The sequence below is a fragment of the Zingiber officinale genome, chromosome 9A (assembly GCF_018446385.1).
Source record: "Zingiber officinale cultivar Zhangliang chromosome 9A, Zo_v1.1, whole genome shotgun sequence".
NCBI classification, from domain to species: domain Eukaryota; kingdom Viridiplantae; phylum Streptophyta; class Magnoliopsida; order Zingiberales; family Zingiberaceae; genus Zingiber; species Zingiber officinale.
The window spans coordinates 26,761,714-26,784,015 of NC_056002.1; the positions used below are offsets into that span (position 1 = coordinate 26,761,714).

The following is a 22,302-nucleotide window of genomic DNA, read 5'->3' on the forward strand; positions in this document are numbered from 1 at the left end:
CTTGGGCAACGACAACTCAAGAGGAGGTAAGGGTGTCAATTTGGGTGGGTTGGGTTGGGTTGATTTTTTTTAACCCAATCCGAACCGACTCGAACCCGAATTCAATCCGAAACCCCTAAACTCGAACCCGAACCCGACCCGGACAACCCGAAAATCCAATTCAAAATGATTTTTTTTTAGCTATTTTTCCTATAATTCTTCACTTTTATCCCAATACTCCATCATTATTATACTAACGTTGATATTAATATACATAAAAACATCTTAATTTTCAAAATAAAATTTGATTTAACCTTAAAAAATTGAATAAATCCTATATTTGGGTCAACCCGAGTTAACCCAAGTCAACTCGAACCCGACCCGACCCAATCTGAAAATTTTCAACCCGAAAACCCTCCAACCCAAACCTGAAAATGTTCAACCCGAACTTGATTTTTTTTCAGGTCGACTCGGGTTGGGTCATTGGGTCAGATTCATTTTTGACACCCCTAAGAGGAGTCGAGGAGGCGACTCCTCTTGGCTAGGCGGCGGAAAGAGAGGGAGAGTTGAGAAAGAGACAACCCTAATCTAATTAGGTTTTCTCTAATAAATAATTAATTTTCTTCTTCTCCTTATGAAGGGGTGTATTTATATACCTTTTCAATTGCACTTATTTCAAGTCATGTGAATTTTTTAGATCTTAAGGAGTCAAAGCTACCCTCCATTACTTATTTCGAACTCCCTATAAGTGCTAAAATATTATGATACCTTCCGATTAGAAAGCTTGAGCTTGGGTTTGATCTCTTGGAGATCAGGACCAAGTTAGGCTTGATTTGAGAGTAGACTAGGACCAAGTTGGTCTTGATCTCCCCACATCAGATCCAATTTGACCCTGATTTAATTTCATATTAGGTTTAATATAGTCTTGATCCCTAGAAAACCAGGGCCAAACGTTCTAGCTAATTACTTTTTTCTCCTTAGCACTCCTAGGAAAGTCCCAAAATAGAAAAGGTGTGACATTTGGACTCCTAGGCATTTCAGAAACTCACAAGACTTGGAATGAGTCCAATCGAAATACTCTAGATGAATAAATATGTTATTGAAATTTACTAATAAACTTATATTATTTGGATTTCTATAAATTTACGACCATAAGAAAGAATAGAGTTTGGAGAAGGTAGAGTTAATGTCAAATCTTGGTTTTGATTTTAATAGTTAAATTAAAAAAATATATAAATTTGAGTTGTATAAATTAAAAGAGATTTGCTCTCCAAACGTGGACAGAGAGAAATATTAAAATGGCATGCATTCGAATCATCAAAATTATTTTAAATTTAAACGTTTTAAATATGGCTCGAATCCATGTGAAATCAATATGTGAAAAGCTAATGCTTATGGAAGGACTAGAACGAAAAAATCATCCAAATCAGTGCATTTTTTTTTTATCATTTTTTAAATTAGGGTGTGTGATTTAGAAATTTTCTAAATTTACTTGGGCCTTTCGTTATATCCATTTTAAATAATTAATATATATAATATACTTATAAAAAAATTTCATGCTTTTATAGTTCAGCTAATTAATAAGTCGCGATTAATTAAAAAGAATTAATATATTCAATATAATTAGAAAAAAAATTCATGCGTTTTTATTTCATCCGACTAAATTGGGATTAATTAAAAATAATTAAAATATATAGTATAATTAAAAAAATTATGTGTTTTTATTCAACTAACTAAATCAGGATTAATTAAAAATAATTATTATATATAATATAATTATTAAAAACTTTCCACACGTTTTAATTCAGCTGATTAAATTAGGATTAATTAAAAATAATATATATATATATATATATATATATATATATATACAAAAAAATTCCCACGAGTTTTTATTGCAGCTCATTAAATCAGGATTAATTAAAAATAATTAATATACATAATATAATTATAAAAAAATCACATGTTTTTAGCTCAGTTGTCTAACTCAGGATTAATTAAAAATAATTAATATATAATATAATGGGTTTGGAAAATTTTTAAAATTATGCCTAAATGATTTGGAATAGATAAAACCCGATTAAACAGTGGGTTTAGAATTCATTCCTGCTTCGGGCGGAGCTTAAAAAAAAAATATTATTTCTTTTTTTGCCTGATAAAAGTTTCTGTTTTGTTGCCCTAAGCCATCTTCCACGCCGAAACTGCAGAGGAACTCGTGACGCGTCCAAACCGTCGGCTCCCCGGTGCAAGTCGTCGTAGGCTCGTAGCTCACCACCGTCCGCCGCCGCATCCTCTTCGACTTCGTCTTCCTCCCCTGCCGCCGCACTCCACAGCAAGCTACGAAGCTCAAGGTATCCCTTAACCCTATACCTTTATTTCCTATTCCGCAAAAAAAGAGGGCGACGCGGCCGGTCAGCGGTCGCGCTGCCGGTGAGCCGGCGAGGCGGCCTCCCGAGCGGTCGCTGCCCCACCCAGCAGCGACGCAGCCGCTGCCGAGTCCTCTTCTTCGGCAATGTCAAGGATCAGCCATTTTTTTATTCATTTTTGTGAGATTGGGATTGGATTAAGTGGGTTTTCGTGGTGTTTAAGGTTGTGTATGTTTTACATATGTTGCCAAGTAATAGGCACTATCAGTTTTGAAAGACAAGCCCAGCGAATTCAGTTTTGCAATGCAGGAGAAATCTATGGTACAAGTAAAACAAAAGAAACCGCTAGCTCATCTACCCTCACGATCACTATTTTTAGTGTTGATTTACCAAAAGTTGTGGTCTGAAACTAGTAGTTAAGATAGTTTAGAAACATGTATATAAAAAACAACGAAGAAGAAACAAAAGTAAGCAAGACATCCTAGGATTAGTTGCTAAACATGTCCCAAGATTTGAAACAAATTTGATCAAAACAAAAAGTTTACATTAAGTTGCTTTTACCTATCTTACCCTCCACATTTACCTCAATCGTGTAGCAATCTATTCTGGCAATTTTTTTAATAAAAAAAAAGTATTGATTTTTTAAAAGGCTGATTTATATTTAAAAAATCATTACTTTGAGTTGATGTTTAAATATATGAATATAATAAGGAGAATTAGAATAACACATAGGATTAAATTTCATATCATTCCGAGTTTTTTAGTCCATTAACTAGTTTTAGCCTGAAATTGGTCAAAACTGGTTAATTGACCTAGAAAACATGGAATTACATGGAACCAGGTTTCTATATGTTCATATAGTTCTCTTGATTATATTCATGTCCTCAAATTTACATACTATATTGAGGGCAATGTTTTTTTGAACATGAATATTGATCCTGTCCGAACCAGGGGTCAACGAACGCTGGGGATGTGGCTCTCCCTGCTAGATCCTCGAGTGCTCCGGCGAACCTGCAACAAAACCGAGCCGGGAGGGGTGTCCCGGCGACGGCCCTCCGACGCTCAAGTCAGGCGAGGAATAACAAAGAGGTGGCTTAGAAACATAAGACTCGTGTACCTCCGGTGAAGAAATGGAGACCTTATATAGACCTCTCGAAGGAGCCTGGGCACGCCAATCAAAGCAATCACCTGCTTTCGACCATGCTCACAGAAGGGCATCCATAAGGCCATATCGCTACTGTATCAACCTCTCCATGATGTGACGGCAAGATCCTCTATCGTGAAATCTCGTGTACGGCATAATCATTAGACATGCCTTTGCTGACATCCCATATCTCGAGCCGAACGAATAGGCCGTTCGGCTAACCTTTGTATCCTCGCCCTTATCCTGGCCGAACGGACCACCCGCTCGGCCCTTCGGTTCCAACCGGGCAGACACCCGCCTTGGCGTCGGAAACCCAAGCCGATGGCTGGGTTATATCTGGCTCCGCTCGGACCCGCTCAACCGCTCGACGCGGCCCTTACCCGCTTAGTCAGCCCTCCATCTGTCCTCAGGCTGGGACCCTTCAGGAAGTGGGTCCCCCATTCTTACCGCCGGATCACTTGCCTCCCCTTCAAGTCTAGTCGAAGGAGGCAGTGAGTCCGACTGACTGGACTATGTGTCCGAGCGGGCGGTCGTCGCCTTACCGTCGCTTATAATATCCCTTGAGCCGTTCGGCCCTTATGCCAAATTCAGTCGCTCGGCTCTTCGTTTTGAATGTCTTAGCGCTCAACGCAGATGTTTGCTTGTCTAAATCTTCTCGAAAATCACGCAAATCCTTCTCATCAAGTCGAAGCATGCGCGGCATGGGCGCATTAATTGCTCCTGGTGACAGAGCGCCACGTGGCTCTTCTCACGTGGCGGTGATGATCCGTACGATGGGACGCCGCTTGTTTTGAAATGGACGGTTCGATGGCGTCCTTGTTTCCCGTGACCTGGATCGGACGGTGGAGGCCAATCGACTTCGACCGTATAAAGCCTCAGTCCTCCTCCTCTGCCGCATCTTTGCTCGTGCTTTATCCTCCTGACTCTTCTGTTGCTGCGGCTTCCGGCGATCCAGTTCCCGTTTTTCGGCGGCTACCATCTCACCGGCGATCTTCTCCGCCCATCTCCTTCTTAGTGAGCCTTCTTTCCTCGCTTACCAGGTCTTTCCTAATCGTTTCACCTCTCTTTCGTTGCTATCCTTTTGTCTCTTCGAGATGGCGAGCTCTTTCGAACCCGCTACCCAGGTTCACGGTCCATGGTATATGAGTATGAAAAGTAAATTTGACGAGGAGGGCGCTCGGCGTCTTGTTCGGACGTACGGGATCCCGGACGACCATGAAATAGTTATAGCCGACCCGACCGATCGGCCCCATAACCCGCCGATCGGTACCATTTGCTTTTTTCTAGACCAATTCCAGGGTGGCCTTAGATTTCCTACCCATCCATTTATTTTGGAAGTTTGTAATTATTTCCGCATCCCGCTCGGCCAACTTGTGCCGAATTCCTTTAGGCTGCTGAGCTGCATAGTATTCCACTTGACCCCAAAATATTCCACTTCTTCTTCTACCCCAAACAATCCGAGTTGGGCACCTTTATTTTCCAAAGTAGAATAGGCTTCAAATTTTTTGATAATATGCCGACCTCCAACAAGCACTGGAAGGAGTTTTTCTTCTATATACGACTTCCCGAGCGGCCAACATTCCGAACTAAATGGCAGACCGCTGTGCCGACCCAGCCGGAGCTCGGCAAATTCAGAAGCAATCCAGCCTACCTTCATGCGGCAAACTGGTTGTCCGGTCAGCGGTACAAAATCGACCAGTTGCTTCTCAAGGGGGTGTTGTACATTTTTGGATTATCTCCCGTTCGGGCCAATCTTCCCTACCGCATGAGTAAGGACTCTTTACTCACTTCGCCTTTTTTTGTCTAACTGATTTTAATTTTTTCTACTGCAGCTGAAGTCATGTGGCGCTCCAAGGCTACTGATCATCTGAAATTGAAAGCCGTGGAGATTGAGGCGGCTACCAAAAAAGAACTCGCCGAGCGGGGTCTAATCCCCACCCCTGAAACGGAAGTTATTCCATCCGCTTCAACAGAGGTTGAGGCGGATCCTGTTTCCTCTGCCCCAGCCGAGCTGGGAGTCCCCCAGGCCGGGGATTCACCACGGGAAGTTCGGCGGAAACGTCGAAGAGACCCCAGCCTTCCGCCGACCCAAGAAGGCGAACCCCAGGCGCCGATCGAGGTCGCTTCGCCAGATCGCACGCCGTCGCAGATCAGGACCCCCGTGGCCTCGCCCACCGCACAGCCCTCTGGCTCTCCTCCACTGACTCGTCGTCGCTTACGACGGTTGGGCGAGACTTCAACCATAGGGGAGTCCTCGGGCCATGCGACTGCGGCTGAGGAAGTGCCGGCCGGCCACCCGACCATCAAGACTACCCTTCGATTCCCATCGGAGGAATATTTACTGTCTGCCGATCGGCCTTCAAGCCCCGTTCATGAGATAACCTTGAGGGGTCCACTCGCCAAGCTTTTTGAGGACGCTCAGATTAGGGTGGCCCTCATGACGCCCAAGCAGCTTGGTGATAACCACATGCAGCAGGCCACTCAGGTAGATTCATTTTTCTTCTCGTGCCCTGCTACTGTTTGGTTTCTGATTTTATTATTTCCCTTACAGCATTGGGCCGAGCAAATCGCCACTAGCCATCGGCTGGCCGAGCTGGAGGATCTCATGGAAAAACTCCAAGTCTCGGGGGGTCCATCAGCCGAGCGGGAGAAACAAGCCCTCGAGGCCGAACAGAAGACCTGGCTACAGAGGTGGCTCGACTTGAAGGCCTGGTGAAGAAACGCGACGCAGACGTGAAGCGCGCCAGTAGCCGGAAGAAGCGGGCGATTGCTGATCTGGACAAGATGAAAGTTGAAGTCCGAGCCCTAGATCAGCAATCTAAGAATCTGGAAGCCCAACTAGCTGCCGAACGGGATGGGCGCTCCGCTGAACGCACTAAAGCGGAGGTGGACCAGAAAGTTCTCCAGGACTCGCTAATTGCCTCCCGAGCGGCTTTCAGAAAGTACAAGGAAGGGGAGCCGAGTCGCCTAGCAGCAGCGCGCCAAGAATACCTCCGCTCGGAGCGGTTCGGCGAAAAGTTCGGTGGCAACGTCTCCTCAACTTTCGCCGAGGCGGTCTCACCATGGCGTACTTGAAGAAGGGGGGGCACCTTCCTGCTGACCTGAGCATTCCCTCTTCAGATCTGGCAGCTATGATTGACGATATCCCGGACGCCTTTTTTAATTTTGAGGACCCGGAGTGAAGCGAGTTCTTCCCAGTACTTTCTGTATTTCATCTGCTGATGTAAAATTTTTGCATGTGCCGATCGGCGTAATTGTCTTCTTTTGCCTCTATTTTTGCTTGCCCTTCATTGCCGTTTTTTGTCTGTTTGGTGCTTATTCGTAGAATCAGTTAAGCTCCACGTGTTCCCCACTAGACGACCGATCGGGTTAATCAGTTGACTTGTCTTCCTCGAAATCGTTTAGCGCTTGGCTATGCTGTTTGCATTCAGTGAATGCGAAGTATTGGCAAACTGATGGCCGATCGGACTTAATCAATTTAGTACTTGCGAACGCTCGTTATTTGGCGTCCTTAGTTTCGTCCAGTAAGCTCACAGTCGCGGGTTTGACTCTCGATCTTTAACGTCGGATCTCGACGGCGCGGATATTTATAGCCGGTCGGCGCGGCTCTCGATTTTTAACGACGGGGCTCGTCGGTCTTCCGCTCGGAGAGTTTATAGACGTCGGCTCGTCTCTCGATCTTTAACGTCGGTGCTCGATGGCGCGGATATTTATAGCCGGTCGGCGCGACTCTCGATTTTTAACGACGGGGCTCGTCGGTCTTCCGCTCGGAGAGTTTATAGACGCCGGCTCGTCTCTCGATCTTTAACGTCGGTGCTCGACGGTGCGGTTATTTATAGCCGGTCGGCGCGGCTCTACGGTTTAACGTCTGGGCTAGACGGTCTTCGGCGCGGATATTTATAGCCGGTCGGGGCGGCTCTCGATTTTTAACGACGGGGCTCGTCGGTCTTCCGCTCGGAGAGTTTATAGACGCCGGCTCGTCTCTCGATCTTTAACGTCGGTGCTCGACGGCGCGGATATTTATAGCCGGTCGGCGCGACTCTCGATTTTTAACGACGGGGCTCGTCGGTCTTCCGGTAGAAGTCGGCTCCTCTCTCGATCTTTAACGTCGGTGCTCGGTTATTATACGCCCGGCCGAACGGCTTCTGGGCTAGACGGTCTTGCTTGCGGATATTTATAGCCGGGCGGCGCTCGATTTAACGACGGGGCTCGTCGGTCTTCCGCTCGGAGAGTTTATAGACGGCTCGTCTCTCGATCTTTAACGTCGGTGCTCGGCGGTTATTTATAGCCGGTCGGCTCTCGATTTTAACGACGGGCTCGTCGGTCTTCCGCTCGGAGAGTTTATGGCTCCTCTCTCGATCTTTAACGTCGGTGCTCGAGGGCGCGGATATTATCGGCGCGGCTCTCGATTTTAACGACGGGGCTCGTCGGCGTGGATATTTATAGCCGGTCGGCGTGGCTCTCGATTTTTAACGACGGGCTCGTCGGTTCGTCTCGAGGCAGGCTCGTCTCTCGATCTTTAACGTCGGTGCTCGGCGGCGCGGTTATTTATAGCCGGTCTCGATTTTTAACGACGGGCTCGTCGGTCCTCCGCCGGAGAGTTTATAAACGCGGCTCGTCTCGATTTTTAACGGCGGGGCTCGTCGGCGCGGATATTTATAGCGGGTCGGTTTAACAACGGGGCTCGTCGGCGCGGATATTTATAGCGGTCGGCGCGGCTCTCGATTTTAACGACGGGCTCGTCGGGATTTATAGTCGGCGCGGCTCTCGATTTTAACGACGGGGGTAGCGGATATTTATAGCCGGGCGGCTTCGATTTTTAACGCGGGGCTCGTCGGTCTTCCTTCGAGAGAGCCACTCTCTCGATCTTTAACGTCGGTGCTCGACGCGGATATTTATAGCCGGCGCTCTCGATTTTAACGACGGGGCTCGTCGGTCTTCCGCTCGAAGAGTTTATAGACGCCGGCTCTCTCGATTTTAACGCTTGTCGACGCGGATATTTATAGCCGGTCGCGCTCTCGATTTTTAACGACGGGCTCGTCGGTCGCTCGGCCACCGACGCAGACGTTGCTTGTTGCTTCTGCTACATTTTGCTCCACAAGGCGGCCCTTATCTCGACCAGAGCGTCCAACTCTTCTTGTGAGAGTGCCACGGATGTATTCTTCCCTCGTCCATTGCCCGCCGAGATGCAGTGCGTTCCACGACGGCGCCAAATTGATCTGTCCGAACCAGGGGTCAACGAACGCTGGGGATGTGGCTCTCCCTGCTAGATCCTCGAGTGCTCCGGCGAACCTGCAACAAAACCGAGCCGGGAGGGGTGTCCCGGCGACGGCCCTCCGACGCTCAAGTCAGACGAGGAATAACAAAGAGGTGGCTTAGAAACAGAAGACTCGTGTACCTCCGGTGAAGAAATGGAGACCTTATATAGACCTCTCGAAGGAGCCTGGGCACGCCAATCAAAGCAATCACCTGCTTTCGACCATGCTCACAGAAGGGCATCCATAAGGCCATATCGCTACTGTATCAACCTCTCCATGATGTGACGGCAAGATCCTCTATCGTGAAATCTTGTGTACGGCATAATCATTAGACATGCCTTTGCTGACATCCCATATCCCGAGCCGAACGAATAGGCCGTTCGGCTAACCTTTGTATCCTCGCCCTTATCCTGGCCGAACGGACCACCCGCTCGGCCCTTCGGTTCCAGCCGGACAGACCCGCCTTGGCGTCGGAAACCCAAGCCGATGGCTGGGTTATATCTAGCTCCGCTTGGACCCGCTCAACTGCCCGACGCGGCCCTTACCCGCTTAGTCAGCCCTCCATCTGTCCTCAGGCTGGGACCCTTCAAGAAGTGGGTCCCCCATTCTCACTGCCGGATCAAATATGTTTGAAAAATTTAATTCGTATTAAAAAATAATAATACACTCAATATATTGGGTCAAATTGATATTTGAGGATGTGAATAGAATCAAGAGTAGTACCTTATTTCATGTCATTTCGATCTCTTTAGGTTAATCAGTCGGTTTTGGTTAAAATTAACTGATGTATCTAGAGAGCGATATGAAATTATGTTCTATATATTCGTTTAATTTTTATGATTATATTATGCTCTCAAATATTAAATTAACAAACTACATTGAAAATAATAATTCTTTAACATAAATTCTTTATGATTTGATAATTTTAAAATAGATATGCGCATGGGTAAATATATATAAAAATATGATTTGATAATTTGAAATTGGATTCGTGATTTAGATAATTAAAAACTTCATATAAATTCAATAATTTATCGTGTATATATATATATAAAGCATGAGCGAAATGTAATATTTTCAAAATAAATTTGCAAATTATTTTAAAATTATGAATCCAATGTAAATAGGTTTTTACTTAAATTAGGGCCTGTTTATTTAAGCGTACAAGTACGTTTTCTACAACCACAAAATCCCAAGCGACGTTGCGCTTGACAGCTGAAGATGAGCATCCATGGAGACGGCGCCGGCGACTACGAGTCTGACGAAGAAGGAGAGGTGTTCTTGGACGAGGATGATATCATCCAGGAGATCGCCATTGACGAGGAAGGTAGGTCCTTTTTCCTGCTCTCTTCCAATTCCTTCTTCACTTCGCTCTCATATTTCTCGTATGTGCTGTTGAGCAGATCTTCCCGACCGGGATGAAGAGGTGGGCTCGGACGGTGGTATGGGTGAGTTTTCGTTGTCGAAGTGTTTGGGCTATCGAGTTTTTATTTGTTTTTTTAGGTGCTTGGGTCGGAGCATGCCTTGCAATAAAAGAAATTTCGGGACAAGGTTAATTGTGGATCTGTGTTAAAATTTTTTATAACTTTCCATTCATCGAGGATATCAGCTATTTGCTTCTCCTTTAATGATATTTGACTTGTTTTCATGGGTGTTTTTTTTTTGAAAAATTCTTGAGTTCTCAGAGGGACTTGTTTTACAGATCTATTTTCTTTTAGCCATACCATGCCTCTTGGATTTGGATCACTAGAGCTTTTTTTACTTAACATTACTAAGAATATTTTTTTGGTGGCAGTGGAAGAAGCTGATGATTCTGTGTTTGTCTTCAGGGGCCATTCAGGTAATTAACTGTTAATTCTGTTTACCTGTGAGTTCAAAATTGACGCTATTTATGGATTTATAGAGTAGATAGAAAGTTGATCATTGTTGCGTTAGCCTTTAATAAATTGTTCCAAGGATTCTGAGATCAGATTACTGAATTTAATTGGTGCAGACGAAATATATACTGTTTCATGCAGTCCAACAGATGCATCTCTTGTTGCTACTGGAGGTAAAGATGATAGAGGATTTTTCTGGAAAATTGGTTCAGTGGATGCCAGTCTAGAGCTCCGAGGTATGCTTATGATGTGATATATTGTTTCTATATTCATGCATACATCAATTTTGCATGCTTGCTTATTTCCCAATTCAGGAAATGCTACCTTTATTTGCCTACACTACTTGTTTATTTTGGTTATCCTTGTTTCTTAACGAATGGATATACTATTCTGCTTCATCCCTACTGTCAGTAAATATCCACTTCTTCTTTGATACAACTTCGGATCAGCTCCAAGCCAATGAGACAGGATTGCAAGTCGAGATGTACGTCCCGAACCACGAGGAGCATGAAGAGGACTTGCACGTGCCAGCTGAGCTGATAATGAAAACAGAGGTCAAGCAAGTTCAACATGCTGTACAAGCATTGACATCTCGTATCTTGGAAGAGCAGGCTATGGAGTTACAGTCGATGTCATGCCGAATGATCAACTTCATACAAGTCGACCCTAAAATGGGCTAATTAGTTGCGGAAGAATGGAATATCATGATACAACATGTTCCTAGCCAAATACCATACTAGAATGGTGGGAAAACTCACCATTCTGGTTGGAATTGGTGTGCCATTTAATGCCACCTACATTTTAGACGAATTCCCAAGTTGGAGGACAGCTAGAGGGAGTGTGCATAAAGACTTGCATTCATCATCTTCTCTTTCCATGCATTGGAAACTACCATTTGTTGGAAAGGGAGCGTGCATGAACACTTGCATTACTTGCATTCATTATCTTCTCTTTCCATGCCTTGGAAACTACCATTTTCAGTTCTATATAATGTCTTGAGTAGATATCAAAGAGGGTAGCAAACATTATATTTTGAGAGAGTTTTCCTCCTTGTTGTTCTTGAGCAACTCTGCAGGAATTACGGGTGAGCACTTGTAATTCTCAGCACTTTTATAATATCGGTTTTTGGTGTTGTTATAATCATTGGGTCGATATTCTCCATTGTTCTCATAATATTGGTTCTTGATTCTTTATAATCAACGGGTCAATATTTCATCCCTCCGAAACCTCCTTTGGACGATCCTGGAACTGAGTTCCAATCTTATTGTTGCTGGGTCTCGCGGCATTGTTCGTCGAGGTTCGCATCATCTTTGGTATCAGAGCCAAGTTCCAAATTAGGTTTATTTATCTTTCCTAGTGTTTATTTTGTTTTTATCATCACAATCTTGTTATCTTCATCTACTTTCTAGTATTGTTGCAAAAAAGAAAAGAAAAAAAGAAGAAGAAAAAAAGAACAGAACAGAAAGACAAAAAAAAAAGAAAGAAAAGAGCAGAAAAGAAAAGGAAGAACAAAGATCGTTTGATTTATTTTGATTGCATCTCGTGACGTGATTCCGTTTCCATTTGCACGCTTCTTTTCAACTCCGTTTACCATCTCCATTGTGCTGCTTTGATTTGATTTTCTCTATCATATCATCATTTCTGTTTGCTTCATATCTTCTTTCCATCGTTCCTTGATTGATATCATAACCTCGATCCAACTAAGCCTAGAATCGGTATTCTGAGTTTGTTGGGTTGAATAAGTGTTTGCTTGTTTTGACTTGCTTAGTTTCTCTAGAACTTTTTAGAGGAAAACAAGTGAGCAGAGAGAACTCAATTTTCTGAGCGAAACACGAGTGTTTTTGTGACATCCAACTGAGTGCAAATAAGTGAGGGAGTGAGTGAGGATCCTCCTTTGTTCATAATATTTCAGTTGCAGCTCACTATGTCTCGAGAGCACGGTGGCAGGGTTGATCCAAGTGATGGAGGAGGGGCTGATCAGACTACAATCATGCGGGCTATGCAGCAACAATTTGAGCGCATGAATGTCGTGTTCAATGAGATTCGAGATCGGTTGGATAGGCATGAGGATCGGCTCGAACAACTTCAGCAAGAGCCATTACCTAGGCATCGGAGACCCGACCAGCAACCACATTTTGCTCCAAATGTCCCAGATGATGACTATGATGATGGGGCGAGCAATGAAGTGATCTCCAATGCTACTTGGAGGAGGGCTAGGGCTATCAGACCCGAAAGGCCAAGGCATGTTCAAAGGCAATACCGAGAAAGGGAAGCCATAGATAGTAACATGGGTACTATCAAGCTGTTCATTCCTCCATTTCAAGGTAAAAATGACCCTGATGTTTATATTGAATGGGAGAGGAAAGTTGAGCTGGTATTCGATTGTCACAATTACTCGGAGGAGAAGAAAGTGAAGCTTGCTGCGGTGGCTTTTACCGACTATGCCATTATATGGTGGGATCAACTGTCCCTGAGTAGACGTCGAAACCGTGAGCTTCCCATCGACAATTGGGAGGATATGAAGGCCGTTATGAGAAGAAGGTTTGTTCCATCTCACTATTATCGGGACTTACATTTGAAATTGCAAAGTCTGAAGAAGGGGTCCATGACTGTGGAAGACTACCACAAGGAGATGGAGATAGCCTTGATTCGGGCTAACATTGAGGAGGACCGAGAGGCGACCATGGCTTGGTTCATTTGTGGCCTGAACCGTGAGATTGCCAATATTGTTGAGCTGCATCACTACGTGGAGCTTGACGATGTGGTACACATGGCAATGAAAGTTGAAAGACAACTCAAGAAAGGAGTGCGATCATCTTCCAAGTATGAGGTTGCGAGTTCATTCCCTTGGAAGCAGAAGTGGGGATCATCAAACCAACTGAGAAAGCAGTTTCAAAATCAAAGGGAGAGACGAATGTAGCAAAGACACAACCTAGCAACAAAGATAGGGGTAACTCATCTTCCCAACCTCAAAGAAATTGTGACATCAAATGTTTTCGTTGTTTAGGATCAGGTCATATTGCTTCTCAATGCCCAAACAAGCGATCAATGATCATATTGGATAATGGGGAGATCGAAACTGAAGAGGAAGATGAAGGAAATGAGTCCACTCCATCAGTTGAAGATACTAGTGATGTTGAGCTTGCTGTTGATGGCCAAGCTCTTGTTGTGCTAAGAGCTCTCCATATGCAAGCCAAAGAAGATGATGACGGGCTGCAAAGGGAGAACATCTTCTACACCCGCTGCCATGTGAAAGATCGGGTATGCGGTTTGATTATTGATGGTGGCAGCTGTGTTAATGTGGCAAGCAAGTTAATGGTGGACAAGCTTGGTCTACCTACCTTGAAGCATCCAAAGCCATATAAACTCCAATGGCTCAATGACAGTGGAGAAATGAAGGTAACCAAGCAGGTCCTTATTTCATTTACAATTGGAAGGTACACGGATGAGGTGTGATGTTGTACCCATGCAAGCTAGCCATTTGCTTCTTGGAAGACCGTGGCAATTTGACAGACGGACCACACATGATGGGTATAAGAACCGCTACGGCTTCAGCAAGGATGGTAGGAACATTACACTTGCACCTTTGACACCTCGTCAAGTATTTGAGGAACAACTCCAGATAAAAAAGTCTGTTGCAGCAAGAGGAAAAGGTGTGGCTGAGATAGAAAAAGAAAATGAGAGTGAAAATGAAAAAAAAGATGGTGGACTAAGAATGAAAAAGAGAGTGGAAAAAAAGAAAAGATTGAGAGTTCGACCTTGAAAAAGAAAGAAGAAAGAAAAATGAGCTTCTATGCAAAAGAAAGAGAGATCAAAAGTGCTTTGAACTCCGATAGACCGATGATCTTGTTTCTATACAAGGAGGCCTATCTTTCTTTGGCTGACCATAATGTTTCTTTGCCTAGTGCTGTGATGCCTCTTTTGCAAGATTTTAAGGATGTCTTTTCCGAGGATACGCCACCTGGGTTACCACCCAAAAGAGGAATTGAGCATCAAATTGATCTCATTCCGGGAGCTTCCATTCCAAACCGACCAGCTTATCGAAGTAGTCCAGAAGAGACCAAAGAGCTTCAAAGGCAAGTTGAAGAACTTATGACCAAAGGACATGTTCGTGAAAGCATGAGTCCCTGTGCTGTGCCTGTGCTGCTGGTTCCAAAGAAAGACGGGACTTGGAGGATGTGCGTGGATTGTCGAGCTGTAAACAAGATAACGGTAAAGTATCGTCACCCTATTCCTCGCTTAGATGACATGCTTGATGAATTACATGGATCCACTATATTTTCTAAGATTGATTTGAAGAGTGAGTATCATCAAATTCGAATTAAGGAAGGAGATGAGTGGAAAACAACTTTTAAGACAAAACAGGGGCTATATGAATGGTTAGTTATGCCATTTGGATTGACGAATGCTCTTAGCACATTTATGCGTCTCATGAACTATGTGCTATGTGCATTTATTGGAAAATTTGTTGTTGTTTATTTTGATGACATTCTAACCTATAGCAAGAGTTTGCATGACCATATTGATAATTTGAAATGTGTGCTTGAAGCTTTGAGGCCTGAAAAATTATTTGCTAACCTTAAGAAATGCAACTTTTGCGTAGATAGGGTTGTTTTCCTTGGATTTGTTGTTAGTTCCAGAGGCGTGGAAGTTGATGAGGAGAAGGTGAAAGCTATTAGGGAATGGCCTACCCCTAGCACCATCACTGAAATAAGGAGTTTTCATGGTTTAGTCGGGTTCTATAGGAGGTTTGTGCCAAATTTCAGCACCATCGCTGCCCCTTTAACGGAAATCATCAAGAAGAATATTGGATTTAAGTGGGGAGAGGCACAAGAGAAAGCCTTCAATGCATTAAAAGAAAAGCTAAGTACTGCTCCTTTACTACTTCTACTAGATTTTTCTAAGGTTTTTGAAATCGAATGTGATGCTTCTGGTACTGGTATAGGTGCTGTTCTTATGCAAGAAAAGAGGCCAATTGCCTACTTCAGTGAGAAACTCAATGGTGCAGCGTTGAACTACTCAACATATGACAAGGAGCTCTATGCATTGGTGCGAGCTTTGGAGACATGGCAACATTACTTGTGGTCCAAGGAGTTCATTATTCACACGGACCATGAGTCACTAAAGCATTTGAAAGGCCAAGGTAAATTGAATCGTAGACATGCTCGTTGAATTGAATTCATTGAAATGTTTCCTTATGTGATCCAATACAAGCAAGGAAAAGAGAATGTGGTAGCAGATGCTTTGTCACGCAGGTACACCCTTATCTCTACCTTAGGATCAAAGTTTCTTGGATTTGAGCACCTGAAGGAATTGTATGTGAATGATGCTGACTTTGCTGATGTCTTTAAAGCATGCGAAAAGGGTGCATTTGATAAGTTCTATATCCATGATGGTTACTTGTTTCGAGAAAATAAACTTTGCATTCCCCAAAGTTCTTTGCGTGAGTTGCTTGTTAGGGAGTCACATGAGGGTGGATTAATGGGGCATTTTGGAGCTGTGAAAACCTTGGACATTTTGAAAGAACATTTCTTCTGGCCTCATATGAAAAAAGATGTTGAAAGGATTTGCATTAGGTGCCTTGCATGTAAGAAAGCCAAGTCTAAGGTGCAACCACATGGACTTTATATGCCTTTGCCTGTGCCTAGCCACCCTTGGACTGATGTGTCAATGGATTTTGTGTTAGGTTTGCCTAGGACTAGGAATGATCGAGATAGTATTTTTGTGGTTGTGGACCGATTTTCGAAGATGACACACTTTATCCCTTGCCATAAAACTGATGATGCTACACATGTGGCAAATTTATTCTTTAGGGAGGTGGTCCGTTTGCATGGGGTCCCTCGTACAATTGTTAGTGATCGAGATGTGAAGTTCCTCAGCCATTTTTGGCGAGTCTTGTGGGGAAAACTTGGGATAAAGTTGTTATTCTCTACCACTCGTCACCCACAGACTGATGGGCAAACCGAGGTCGTTAATCGAACCTTGGGAAATTTGTTGCGTTCTGCCATTGGGAAGAATTTAAAAGCATGGGAAGATTGCATACCATTCATTGAATTTGCATACAATAGGGTTACACATTCTTCTACTAAGTATTCACCTTTTGAGATTGTCTATGGTTTTAATCCATTAACTCCATTAGATTTAATTCCATTACCTGTGGATGGGATTGCTAGCCTTGAAGGTCAAGCGAAGGCTGATTTGGTGAAAAGGATCCCTGACAAGGCAAGACAACACATGCTGAGGAGGAATGAGCAGATTGCAACCCGTGCCAACAAGGGACGAAAGCCGATTACTTTTCAACCTGGAGACTGGGTCTGGGTTCATTTTCGAAAAGAGCGATTTCCAAAACGAAGGCAATCCAAGCTGAACCCACGTGGTGATGGACCATTTCAAGTACTAGAGAAAATCAACGACAATGCATACAAGTTGGATCTTCCATGTGAGTACCAAGTGAGTTCAACCTTTAATGTTTCTGATCTTTCCCCTTTTGTTGTTTCAGATTCGAGGACGAATCCTTTTGAGGAAGGAGGGGATGATGCAACTCCGGATCAGCTCTAAGCCAATGAGACAGGATTGCAAGTCGAGATGTACGTCCCGAACCACGAGGAGCATGAAGAGGACTTGCACGTGCCAGCTGAGCTGATAATGAAAACAGAGGTCAAGCAAGTTCAACATGCTGTACAAGCATTGACATCTCGTATCTTGGAAGAGCAGGCTATGGAGTTACAGTCGATGTCATGCCGAATGATCAACTTCATACAAGTCGACCCTAAAATGGGCTAATTAGCTGCGGAAGAATGGAATATCATGATACAACATGTTCCTAGCCAAATACCATACTAGAATGGTGGGAAAACTCACCATTCTGGTTGGAATTGGTGTGCCATTTAATGCCACCTACATTTTGGACGAATTCCCAAGTTGGAGGACAGCTAGAGGGAGTGTGCATAAAGACTTGCATTCATCATCTTCTCTTTCCATGCATTGGAAACTACCATTTGTTGGAAAGGGAGTGTGCATGAAGACTTGCATTACTTGCATTCATTATCTTCTCTTTCCATGCCTTGGAAACTATCATTTTCAGTTCTATATAATGTCTTGAGTAGATATCAAAGAGGGTAGCAAACATTATATTTTGAGAGAGTTTTCCTCCTTGTTGTTCTTGAGCAACTCTGCAGGAATTACGGGTGAGCACTTGTAATTCTCAGCACTTTTATAATATCAGTTTTTGGTGTTGTTATAATCATTGGGTCGATATTCTCCATTGTTCTCATAATATTGATTCTTGATTCTCTATAATCAACGGGTCAATATTCCATCCCTCCGAAACCTCCTTTGGAGGATCCTGGAACTGAGTTCGAATCTTATTGTTGCTGGGTCTCGCGGCATTGTTCGTCGAGGTTCGCATCATTCTCGTTCAGTGAAATACCATTGATCTTGCATGGTTGTGTTAATTTCTTCTAGATTCTTGGAATGTGATTTGACAGATGTTAGTTCAATGATTTTTTTTAATCTGCTCATCTGGAGTTTCCATTGTGCAGGTCATCAAGATACTGTTTCTACTGTGGCCTTCAGTTTTGATGGACAATTACTTGCAACTGGAAGCTTTGATGGGCATGTTCATATATGGGACACTAGTTCAGGTAGTCTTAAGTTTACACTTGAAGGTTCTGGAGAAGGCTTTGAGGTGAGCTCTATTTTTTTGGTTTTTGTGATTCTTAATTATTACTTATATTTATCTTCAATATTTAGTGGCTTAAGTGGCACCCAAGAGGGCACTTGCTAATAGCTGGTTCAGAAGATGCAAATGTGTGGATGTGGAATGCTGACAAAGGTGTCTGTCTCAATACATTTTCTGGTCATGGAAGCACTGTCACGTGTGGTGATTTCACTCCTGATGGTACTGAAATTTTGACGCTTAACATTTGAGCTTTTATAATTTTGGAAGATGGCCATTGAATACTTTGTGCTTGAAGGTAAGATCATTTGTACTGGTTCTGATGATGCATCACTGAGGATATGGAACCCTAAGACTGGAGAGTGTTTCCATGTTGTTAAAGGTATACCTTTTCCTTTCATATCAATCTGATCGACTCTTTACTTTTGTTTGTTCTTGGGGATCCTGAGTGGGAGATATATACCACTGAATTTTATTACAATGTCCAAATTTATTTTCAAGCATCATCGGTTGAATTTCCCAATGAAGCTAATAAAGAATTTGAAGTGACCATTTAACTGTGAATGTGTTAACCATACGGTATAATTTTGTAAACTGCTTTTTCTTGGTGAAGTTTATGGTTTTATTTGTAAAGCAAGCCCATGCTAAGAGACACTCAAATAGAATATAATTCCACTTTATCCATTTTTGTGGTTAGCTACTTGTAAAGACTTAGTTCAACTCACCTAATTCAAATATGGAAAACTGTAATTAGTTATTCTAAAATCTTTGCATCTCGCCCTTTGTTTTACAGTCTGATATCATATTATTGTCTGAATCTAATTTAGAAATACTCGTTGTTAACACATAATGATAATGCCTTATTGGATGATCAAATTTTAGCGAACAACCTGTGTTAAAGTCCTGAATGCAGTAATTGTCTTGTAATGGCAGACCAAGTACTTGTCCTTTCCATTAATGTCATCACTGGGCATCAGCTATGTGGAAATATGTATTCATATTGGATGCGGGAACAAATAATATCTCCAGCCTGAAATTATTCATAGCTTCAATTCTTTACTATTGGACTGCCATTTTACTGGTTTGAGTCATTACAATTTTACCATGTCACCGAAACCTGTTTGTAGGGCATCCATACCACACTGATGGATTGACATGCTTATCAATAACCTCTGATTCTACTATTGCAATCACGGGCGCAAAGGATGGCTCTGTTCACTTGGTGAACATAACAATTGGACGGGTAAATTTATTTCATTCCCTTATGTGAATCCATGTGAGCATATTTTTTGTCAACTTTAGAGTTTTTGATACTTCACAAACTTAAGCGCATGGGCTTGTTATAATTGTTTCTTCTGATTTCTAATATACTTTGATTGTGATTTGTCTTTATTGTTAGAGCTAATATGCAATTCAATCATGGTTTGAATGATATTCCTTTTTCTTAGGTATATTATCACACCTATCTTTTCTTAAGTTTGGGGTAAATAGTACTGCTTTCCATTGTTTTAGTCAAAAGAGATTTAGGCTTGGTTTGGCAGGGGAAGGAGAAAGTAAAGGATCATAAGATTGCACATGCTTAACTTGTACACATTTTTTTGTGTTGCTTCCCCTTCTCCCTTCTAATTTCCATTAGAGTAAACCAGGCCTTGGCGACGAAGCTACTTGCTTGTTTGAGCTAGGCTACAAATGGTCTGGATCATGTCATTTCACCAACCAGAATCTTCTTAAGTTTTCTGCGATGCAATGCTGGCATCAGATTAGCAGTGTCAATGCTTGTTTCTCAACGTTCTAAACTCCATTTTATTTCTACAAATCCCTTTTGACTTTGGTATGGCCTTGATGCTGTCAATAATTAGACTACAGGGCTACTATCTCTGACAAACAGGAATTTCATTTTTTTTTTTTTTTTGGTTGGGCAGCTCCCATTTCTCCTGTTTTTGAGTAGCTAGTAGTAGTTGAGAAAGTTTAAAGTGAATAGACAACTATCATGTTCTTTTAACCGAAAACATATTTTTAGTTTACCTTCTGTAATTCTCAAGAATTTTGAATTAAGTGATTTTCACTTGAACATTTGTGAATATTAACTTTGGATATACTGACTGGTTTCAATTTTCTCTTCTCTAGGTAATCAGCTCATTAAGTTCTCACACGGCCTCTGTGGAGTGCATTGGGCTTAAACCAAAGTATGCTCGTTTCCTCCCAGTTGAATTTTTAAATGCATATCCATATACTCAAGAATACACTAGAAACATCCCGCAACCTTGTGATGACAATTTCAACTTGAACCAATGATGCACCTTGAGCCAGAGTGTACCTACTTTACTATTTGTATGGGATCCTAGGTGGGTTCAAGCCAATACAGTTCTAGGCAGTGTAGGGACCGTGATACGGATTCTTTGCTCAAACTTGCCTCTTTGTAACCTTGCTTATTTTACGGTACAGAAACAAACAAATGATTAGTGTCGGCTTTTGATTTCATCTTAGCTTTCATTTAATACAGCATTCTATATTTTTCCGCTAATTTGTTTAAGTGAGGATGAGATGGGATAAAACACATATAGGTCATGATGCAAGTAACAATTAGTTTTGATTTTTGAACATTGGACTCATTGTTCTTAGTGCAATTAGAATTGGTTTTCATGTTCACTGTGTAAAGGATGGGGCAGGGGTTGGTGTTTAGCTGTGCCTGTACATCTTAGCAAATTTTCCTAACAATCTCACCCATGTTTGACTCCGAAAAAGCTTTGTGCGGATGCAATTTTGTTCATATTTGGTTTTGCTAGACAATCATTCTCAGTTAGAAAAGTTTCTGCGCTTTACGATAATTTATTGAGAAACAAAAGTAACAAATAGGTGGCAATTGGTATTTTGGACTCTTTGATCAGTTACAAGTTCTAAAGGCAAACCCATCTTCTGTGCACACGCACCTTGATAGTTCCATGTTGTCGTTATGTGGCTCAAATGCTACTATCTTCTCTCTTTGCAGTGCACTTTGGGCGACAACAGGTGGGATGGATCTGAAGCTCATTATATGGGATCTGCAAAGCTCTTCAGTGCGATGCACGTGTGATCACGAGGTCAAAACTCCGTTAATGCACACCTCTGTACCTTGCTTTTCTTTAGCATTCAACTCATTGGATTGTTCTTCACTGGACAGGAAGGAGTGACGAGCCTCACATGGTTGGGCACATCTCAGTATGTTGCATCTGGTTGTGTCGATGGAAAGGTGCGAATCTGGGACAGTCTTTCAGGTGGCTGTGTCAGAACCTTCAGTGGCCACGCAGATACCATCCAATCTCTTGCTATTTCTGCCGACGGGAACTCCCTCGTCTCGGTTTCAGACGATGGCACAGCCCGTGTTTTCTCAATCTCAGAGTTCAAATAGAAGTTTTCAATATATGGCTCGTGCTTTCCATAGTGTAAAATATATGAATGCAAGCTTTTTAAAGGTCCTGATGATACAACAACATAATGTCGGAGCTGAATTCGATCGACCTTATTTATAGCTCGAGTGTCCATGGTTGTAGAGCAAACAAGAAGGGGAGTATCAAAAGATTGTTTCGCATTATATGAAATTTCATTCAATATGTATGCCTTCCAATGTGCAATTATCATATATTTATTTGAACTACTAGTTGGATTGATGGGCAAATCTCATTTATTATCTTAATCTCACTCGGTGGGGTGCTTTCTCTCTCTATAAAAGATTTGATACCCTATACATTCATTCGGTTCACTTTTAGACGATCTTCACATGTTCGGGCATCCAGAGCTCCTCCCGAGTATCTCGACATGTGAAAGGTGTATATATATATATGTATTAATTTATTTATTTTCAAATTGTACTAGTGGATTAAATTATACATGACCTCTTGGTAAATTTTAAGATAGTAAACATTGTGCGGCGATAAACACATTTTGGGATTTTTCATACATTGAGGATTCAAATATCAGGGAGTGCACGAAATTCACCTCTCGTATTCAAACTTCTAGGACC

At 42.6% G+C, this 22,302-nt stretch overlaps 1 protein-coding gene across 4 annotated transcripts; it reads left to right on the forward strand.

Annotated features, from left to right (window-relative positions):
- The first annotated feature begins 2,143 nt into the window (after positions 1-2,143).
- LOC122018976 (angio-associated migratory cell protein-like) lies at positions 2,144-21,957 on the forward strand. 4 transcript variants are annotated; one of them, XM_042576478.1, is made up of 13 exons: positions 2,144-2,330; positions 9,892-10,074; positions 10,151-10,195; positions 10,543-10,587; positions 10,741-10,860; positions 15,570-15,767; positions 18,166-18,311; positions 18,377-18,524; positions 18,601-18,684; positions 19,430-19,545; positions 20,430-20,488; positions 21,292-21,382; positions 21,463-21,957. In XM_042576478.1, exons 2-13 carry the CDS (start codon positions 9,969-9,971, stop codon positions 21,688-21,690), a joined length of 1,386 nt encoding a protein of 461 aa, XP_042432412.1. In that variant the 5' UTR covers positions 2,144-2,330; positions 9,892-9,968; the 3' UTR covers positions 21,691-21,957. The 4 variants fall into 4 exon arrangements, with proteins under 4 accessions (XP_042432412.1, XP_042432413.1, XP_042432411.1 ...); XM_042576479.1 differs by having other exon boundaries at positions 9,963-10,074; positions 10,546-10,587; XM_042576477.1 differs by having other exon boundaries at positions 2,145-2,330; positions 9,963-10,074.
- Positions 21,958-22,302: the final 345 nt, after the last annotated feature.

Coding starts and splice junctions, on each gene's coding strand:
- LOC122018976 (XM_042576478.1), top strand. CDS start 9,969: ATGAGCATCCATGGAGACGGCGCCGGCGACTACGAGTCTGACGAAGAA. Junction 10,861..15,569: donor TGCCAGTCTAGAGCTCCGAG/GTATGCTTATGA, acceptor GTACTGGTATAG/GTGCTGTTCTTATGCAAGAA. Junction 18,312..18,376: donor GTTCTGGAGAAGGCTTTGAG/GTGAGCTCTATT, acceptor TTCAATATTTAG/TGGCTTAAGTGGCACCCAAG.